Source organism: Abramis brama (assembly GCF_963993115.1).
Source record: "Abramis brama genome assembly, chromosome: 13".
Classification (NCBI taxonomy): domain Eukaryota; kingdom Metazoa; phylum Chordata; class Actinopteri; order Cypriniformes; family Leuciscidae; genus Abramis; species Abramis brama.
The window spans coordinates 34,507,600-34,516,163 of record NC_139975.1 but is presented as its reverse complement, the minus strand read 5'-3'; the positions used below and the strand labels follow the sequence as shown (position 1 = coordinate 34,516,163).

The following is an 8,564-nucleotide window of genomic DNA, read 5'->3' as shown; positions in this document are numbered from 1 at the left end:
TATAATACATCATGTATATCATACATTTAGTATGCATTATTTAGGGGTGTAACAATATATTGTCTCAATTATCGTACCAGTCACCTTGCCATAACAATCTGGCCCTTGTCAAAGTCGCTTGTTTCTGTTCTAAGAATATTTTTCTTACCCCATGGACAGATAATTTTGCTTATTTTAAGCAAAAACTCACTTAATTTGATTTATTTCCCCAGAAAACAAGACATAATATCTTATCTAATTTTACTTATCTAGTAAATGCATCTTAATTTAAGAATTTTTTGATATTTGGACTGGAAACCAGACAAAAATACAAAGTAAGAAAAGCATTTTTTGCAGTGATCATAAACTCCTCCCTCTTACAACACTAACCAAGAAGAGACTGACTTTCTGACACACCGACTTTGTCTCAACAAAAGCAATAAAGAATAAGCAATCAATGGAGAACAAAGAGAAAAACTTTTTCAAAAAAACAAAAAAGGATTTTTGTGATGTCTGTTGTGATTTCTGAACAGACAGCAGATCTATTTTTGAAAACCGTCCTTCAGAAAGTGAAAGTAGATTTTAGTTTGCGAGACTCAAACGGTGAAAATGGCTTCAGCAGCTGAAGATGATTATATTTGTCCTGTTTGCTATGAAATCTTCAATGTTCCTGTTTTTCTGTCCTGTAGTCACAGTATTTGTAAAGAGTGTCTACAACAGTTCTGGAAAACTAAGGAAACTCAGGAGTGTCCTGTCTGCAGGAGAAGATCCTCAAAAGAATTTCCTCCAGTTAATCTCACATTAAAAAACTTGTGTGAGTCGTTCCTGAAGGAGAGAAATGAGAAACGTTCATCAGGATCTGAGGAGATCTGCAGTTTACACAGTGAGAAACTCAAACTCTTCTGTCTGGAGGACAAACAGCCGGTGTGTATAGTGTGCAGAGACTCAGAGAAACACACCAATCACACATTCAGACCCATCAGTGAAGTGCTTTCATCTTACAAGGTAAGAAAAATGTTTCTTGTTTCACATGTAAAGAACAATAATTAGTCGTAAACATAGATATCATCACTATTTCAATGTCATTTTACTGAAATTTATATGACATTTACTGTGCTGTAAAAGTATTTGCCCATCCTGATTTCTTATGTTTTTGTGTCTCATACTAAATAGTGGGGCCTTTTTCATAGATATCATTATTTTGCACACAAAAAAAAAAAAAAAAACAGCACAATTGAGCGGACAACTTTAGTTCAGCCTCATTGGAGGGTTTTCAAGCATGAACTCCCTGTTTAAGGTCCTGCCACATCATCTCAATTGATTTCAAGTCAGGCCTTTGACAAGGCCACTCCAAAACTGTAATTGTGCTTTTTTGAGCCGTTCAGAGGTGGATTTACTCACTATTCTTTGAATCATTGTCTTGTTGCTTGAGCTTCAGTTTGCAGACTAAAGATGGGATATTGTCCTTCAGCATTTTCTGATAGAAAATAAGAAAATTCAGTTCCTACGATGTTGTTCTTGGCCCTTTGGTGACTTTGAGCCACTTCTGGGAAGGTTTTACTGTGCCGAGTTTTCTCCATTTGGATATAATGGCTCTCGCTGTGGTTCTTTGAGTCCAAGAGCCTTTGAAATAGCTTTGTAATCCATCACAGACGGATGTGTTTCAATCACTGTCTTCATCATTATTCCTGGAGTTTCTTTCACCTTTGTCAATAGTGTGTTACTGTTTAAGACCTTTTAACCAACTTCATGCTGTTGAAAAAGTCCTATTTAAGTGTTTATGTGATTGAACAGGGCTGCAGTGATCAGGGCCGGGTTTCCCGATAACGATGTATCTTAGCTCTTAAGAGCGCTTTCCACGTGCAAGGTTACGAACGCTCGCAGCAATTCCACAAGCGCTTCCCAAAAATGCACTTAACATGAACGCGCGAGAACGCGCTCTACGTGCTACTTAAGAGTCGCTGTCCATTCGTGATGTGCTGAAACATAACCTTATCTGGAATCGTATTCTGAACGTTTAACCTAATAATTGTCATCTGTTGTGGATTAGCAATCAAGACAAGTCTATATAAAGCACCTACAGGCGGAGGAACTGACAAAATGGCTGAAAAACAAACAAACAAAAAAACAAGAACAGATACCTTTCAAAAAGATGAAATTAATGTCCTTTTAGAGGAGATAGAGCGAAACAAAGATGTAATTTTTAACAGATTTAAAGGATTTCTTTTATTTATTTTTTATGTTCATTCATTTAATTTTGATTCAAATTATTAGATTAAATTATTTCTATTTTTTGTTTTTAATTATTTAATTTATTAATTTAACCAACAAAAAAGAGTAATAAAGTGTACAATAAAGTACAATCAAAACCTTATATTATAATCACATTGCATTTGAATAAAGTTAAAGGTGTATCTGCCGGTTGTCCTGCAGGTGTCCTCATAAATCTGTCTTCGATGCACTTGGGGATGTACGATTACTCCAGAGCACTCGTAGTTCTATGAAGATTTTCAAGTGCTACTTACGCTACGATGCTTTTGGGAAACGCACCCCAGGACTGGCTGTGTTTAGTCCAGCTGAACAACATTATAAATCCAGTTTCATAGATTTGAGCAATTAGTAAGTATGGGGCCAAATACATTATCACGCAGGCCCAGTTAGTATTGGCTAACTTTTTTGCTTCAGTATATAATAGTGATGGTGAAATGAAGCTTTGTGAAGCACCGGGGCTTTCCCCCTCGACTGTATTGTAAAATGGTTCATTACTCCAAGCTTTTCAACACGTTACACACTAACGACATCTTGTGGTCAAAAGGTGGAAAAGCTGTCTTTCTGTCCCAAAAGACCTTTTATTTTTCCTTTTTTTTTTTTCATTTAATATATAACTTTGTGCTCTGTAAACCACAAAGCAATACAATTAATCCTCATAATTCATGTTAGTGTTAATTAGGGCAGTAATCTCCCAGTCGATTAGTCGATTATTTGGTCGATACGTTCTTGCTCGACCAAAATTCTGATTGGTCGATTTTTTGCCGCGTTCATTTCATCAGTTTTTACGGTGACGCATTGCTGCCACATACATATTATTTTTTCCCCTCAATTATGTCGTAATAACGAGATCGTATGTCGTTTTAACGACATCTTTTCTCGTAATAACGAGATCTTACGTCGTTAAAACGACATCTTTTTCTCGTAATAACGAGATGTTATGTCGTTAAAACGACATTTTTTTTTTTTCCCTTATAAGGGCACGTGTAGTCATGTACAAAATATGCCTTTATCACACGTTCAAAAAGCTTAAGCAAATAGTAGCAGCCCCCAATCATGCAAAATTAATCAATGAGGCTCTTTTTGAAAATATATTTTAAATAGGCCTGTAAGTTTTTTTTTAATATAATATATTATATATAAGATTTATTTTTGTTAATAGGCTATATCTTCATTCATTACCTAGAGATATAATTAACCAAAAAGTAGTCAAAACACATCTAAAAGAAAATTTTACAACATTGTGTTCTTATTTTGCTTAATTAACGAAATGTCAATCTTCGTCTTTATAACAGAAGATACAATACAATACAAAAATCCAAAAAAAATCCAAAAAAATCCAATAATTAATTAGTTTAAAAGCTGAAAAAAGGCAAAAGTAGGCTAATGATATAATAAATGTATCTGAAAAAAATAACGAAGCATTTTAATTGTTTATTAATTAACTAGTCTTTTCTAAATCAGTGTAGGCTGCCTGCATACATATCTCCATACATCTCCGCTGTAATGTAGCCTAGATGCACCTTTATTACGGACAGGATTACTTAATCAGATGGTAGCTACCGTATTTGCTTTCGATTGGATTTTTTTTCGTTGGTGGACATTTTTTTTATAAACTTTATAGTTATATTTCTCATGTCTGTGAGGCTTGTCTGTATACACTGTTTGTCAGTTTTTTTTGAGACGCGCTCCAATTCACAGATCATGAAAGCGCGCCCTGTTCGTTTTCTTTTATTTTACAAAGGCACAACGTTTTCTTGTTGTTGTGAGTTTACACAAATAAAAGTAGTTGCGACTGATGTATTATTAGTTTCTGTATGACCAGAAATGATGGAGTATTTTAAGTTGTTTCCACTGTTGATAGGAAAATGCGAGTGATGGCACCGGCGCCTCCATCCATGTCATAGTGCGCGCTCCACACTCCGCACAAACACTTGGATATGCGCTTCATAATAGCAAACATTTATCTAGGTTAACGTTAGAGCGAGCGGCCATGCCAGACGGATAATCCTCTTCATGTTTAACTAATCAAATTCTGTTGCATTTTATTGCGCCAGTTTGAAAAGGGCGGCTGAAACACTTAGCCTACAGATAAACGACCCAACGCTGGTGTTTTTCTTTAAACAAATTCGTTTAGACTTTAAAATAAATATTGTTTGTGGGCTAATTAATGCCACAATAATTTGTTTATTTTATTGGCTAATTGTATTTTTCATTTTTGTTTAGCATTGAATACCATTGAATATTTTCATTGAATGCATTGAATATTCGCTGTGCACCGCAATACCGTGCAATACCACCCTCCCATAGAAAGACACGTTAAAGGTCCCATGACATGAAATTTTCACTTTCTGAGGTTTTTTAACATTAATATGAGTTCCCCTAGCCTGTATACGGTCCCCAAGTTTCTAGAAATTTCAATCGGTGTAAATCGAGCTTTTGCTATCTTTCTCTGCCTTTGAGAAAATGGAGGCTCATACGCGCTGATCTTGAATCTCCTCTTTAGGACGTCATAAGGAGGAAATGTTACCTCCCCTGTCTCTGCTTTGCCCGCCCAGAGAATATTTTCTGCCCATGAGAAAATGCGCTAGGAAGTAGGAACGCGCGCGCGCGATTTTAGTTTGTCCACGAGAGATATCATGGCTTTTGAGCGAGCGAAGCATAACAATTGCTCAATAATTGGATGTACAAATGAACACCGAAGGGTCAATACAGAGCTGGGCTTGCTGAACGTCTGAAACTAAAGTCTGGATCACTCTCTTTAACTCAGCTACACACACCTCGGACAAGTAAGTCAACTAATATAAGTGTGTTGCTTTACTGTTTATGGTTACCTAGATTGTTACACGTAGAATGTGGCTGTAACATTAGCTATGCAGTTTGTGTGTGTGAATACACACACTGTAACGCGAGTGTTGTACACTTCTTTGTTATTTGGATAACCGTTTTCCTGTTGGTTATATGGCGCGCGCGATATCCGCATTTCAAGATCGCAGAGCTTGATGTAATTGTAATAAGATAAATACAGACATTACAGATCTCTCATGAAAAGGCAACAGTAGGTTAGCGTTAGCTACATGATAATAACTGTAAACCATCCGAATAAAGTACCGTATCCAGACATAATATTTTAAACTAACCATTCGGAAACGTCCTGCTGGAGCCGCTGAGTTGCAACTTCTTCATCCGTTGCTTCTCCATCCGGATCAGATTCTGGGCAGTGGTGTAGTCTACGTGATACGCAGGTATACGCCGTATACCCACTAGAAAAGGCCAAGGATTTGCGTATACCCACTTAAAAAAAGCGTGAGGATACGTATCAACTTCGTTTTGTGTCAGAACTTTCACACTTTCATTCATAAATTCACCCTGTCAATATGTTTGCGAAGAATGAATAAATCAAAAGTAGGGCTGTACAATGAATCAAATCTCGATATGGACTAGTGTCTATGAATATTAAAGCTAAAAGAGACTGCAATTGTTCTACGCGTCTCTGGGAATGAGCGCTCAATGTGTGCTCCACTAACTGTTACACACACACACACACACACACACACACACACACACAGAAGCACGCGTGACTCACGCTCGTGGTGTTTTCAGCGTTTCACTGTATTGAGACATGATGTTGGCTATACATGTGCATTTCATCGCAGATCTGCTATTAGAGTCACTTGACGAGAATTTCACCATTTCATTTGATAAAACTATCGTCATTCATTCGTTTCATACACACAGAAACTGTTATGTCTTTACGACAACCTGTCAAAATAAAAGTTCGGTATAACTTGAAAAAATTATAACAGAAATATATTACTATTGCACAGTAAAGTATACTTCAGGCCTAATTATAATAATAATAATAATAATAATAATAATAATAATAATTGTTTATTAAAACACACAGAAACTCAAATGCCTACAACCCACCAAAATAAAAGTTAGGTCTAACTCAAATAAATTAGAAAGAAATTGCACAGTAAAATGTATTTTAAAGTAACACCTTTTTTTTTTTTTTTTTGAGTATGCGGTTGCGGGGGGGGGGGGGGGGGGGGGGGGTGTTGGGGATATTACAGTATACTCACTACAAAAAACTAGACTACACCACTGATTCTGGGTCAAACTGAAATGCTTGAAAGACTGCGTGTCTTCGTGCCATTGCTATAACAGTTATCCAACGTAAACATGCATGGTACCGTTGCGCAAGATGGTCAAGGCCACACCCACCCTCCACCTTGCGCCGCCTTTCTCCTCCTCATTATCATTTAAGGCTACAGACACAGAAACGGCCCGTCTGAAGGAAGCTTATTCTGGGACTGGCTTGTAGTGGCTATAATTCTGCACCGAGGCTGAATTTTTGGAAAGAGATTTCAGATACAGTACTAGGGACCACTAAGGCCTATATTAAAGCCTACAAAAAGTAGCATGTCATGGGACCTTTAAGAGACACCTATTTTCTTTATAATAAAGGGTTTCTATGGAAGGAAAACGCTTAATGTATTATTAAATGCATTGCGTTCATATTCTTTATAACTGAAGCGTTTTCTTTATTATAAGGGTGTATTAATATTCCATTAAAAAAGGACTGTTTATAAGGTGACAATCCGTTATACATCTTGAAGATTTTTGTATTGTATTGTATCTTCTGTTATAAAGACGAAGATTGACATTTCGTTAATTAAACAAAATAAGAACACAATGTTGTAAAAAATAAACAACTTAGGCTATGTTCTGTTAGATGTGTTTTGAATACTTTTTGTTTAATTATATCTCTAGGTAATGAAGATATAGCCTATTAACAAAAATAAATCTTATTAGGCCTATATAATATATCATATTAAAAAAAACTTAGCCTATATAAAATATATTTTTAAAAAGGGCCTCATTGATTAATTTTGCATGATTGGGGCCTGCTACTATTTGCTTAAGCTTTTTGAATGTGTGATAAAGGCGCGATAGGCTGTCAATTTTATGTGGATAATGGCATATTTTGTACATGACTACACATGTCCTTATAAGGGCAAAAAAAGATGTCGTTTTAACGACATAACATCTCGTTATTACGAGAAAAAGATGTCGTTTTAACGACATAAGATCTCGTTATTACGAGAAAAGATGTCGTTAAAACGACATAAGATCTCGTTATTACGACATAATTGAGGGGAAAAAATAATATGTATGTGGCAGCAATGCGTCACCGTAAGTTTTTACCTATTTTTTTGCCGCGTTCATTTCATCAGGTGGAAAGCACTAATTGCTAATGGGGGTGTTTTCAGAGCACCCCTGTTTCACAGGTAACAGTCTGTCTTCAGAACACCCCCCTTGTTTTCACTTCTTTTGGATTAGCCCGACCCACCGCTGGAGAAGAGAGACAGACAGATTGAAGAAAGTAGGCTACTAGAAGGTTTGCTGAATATTATTACTTGATCTGGTTTGTTTAATAAACATTATTTTTTTATTATAGTGGACGTACCTTTTGTGTTTAAGAGTAAAAGCTTTAAGTTAATAGTCTATTGTTCAATGTTCAGCCTCGCTCTGTGCGAGCTGCAATGAAATGATAGTGTCTGTCAGTTATTGTATGACAAAAACAATTGTCTAAATTATGTTGCATATTCCTCAAAAGTTCTTGTGATGATATCACTAGTTGACAACATAGTACTATTTTTTATATTACTATTTATTTATAGTACTATTTGTTTTTTTTACTATTTTTATATTGCGCGCAGATGCACGTTATGCAACGCTGCAGAGCCGACAGACTCGTGTGTCAGTGCAAAATAATTAGGTCAAAAACGATTTAATATACTGCAAATAGCCTACTATTTTTTTATGTTTATTTGAAATTCATTTAGGCGGACAACAAGGCTACCAAGTACTGCGCACAGTGCGCAGCTAATTAGGGCCCAAGCCCTGAAAGGGCGGAGGCCCTATTGTTTTCGTAAGGATTATTTTTTTTTTCTTTTTTTTTTTCATTTTTTTGTTGCCTTTTTGCCACTTTTGGGGCCCTTAACATGCTCAAAAACTCTTGAAACTTTGCACACAGGTCAGAACCCGCGGCCATCAGGGCCGGACTGAAGCTGGTACCCGGGCGTGGCAGGGGGGCTCGACAGCGCCCCCTGGAATGGGGTCCGAAATCTTGGTCCATATATCAAACACGCTTGCATGTAATAATATGAAACTCAGTACACATATAGATCTCATCGGGCCGCACAACTTTCGTGCTCTAAGTTTTACAAAAGCCCAACAGGAAGTCGGTTATTATACGTTGTTTGGAAAACGCATACAATGGAATGTGAAATACTCCTCCTAGGGAATTC

General features: G+C 36.6%; 1 protein-coding gene across 1 annotated transcript in view; it reads left to right on the top strand.

Annotated features, from left to right (window-relative positions):
- Window positions 1-300: 300 nt before the first annotated feature.
- The window catches only part of LOC311094404 (E3 ubiquitin-protein ligase TRIM35-like), an 18,644-nt gene continuing 10,380 nt past the window's right edge, over window positions 301-8,564 (top strand). Inside the window, exon 1 of the mRNA XM_084132363.1 lies at window positions 301-984. Within this exon, the coding sequence (XP_083988489.1) occupies window positions 589-984 (396 nt within the window). The 5' untranslated portion in view covers window positions 301-588. The remainder of the gene's footprint in view (window positions 985-8,564) is intronic.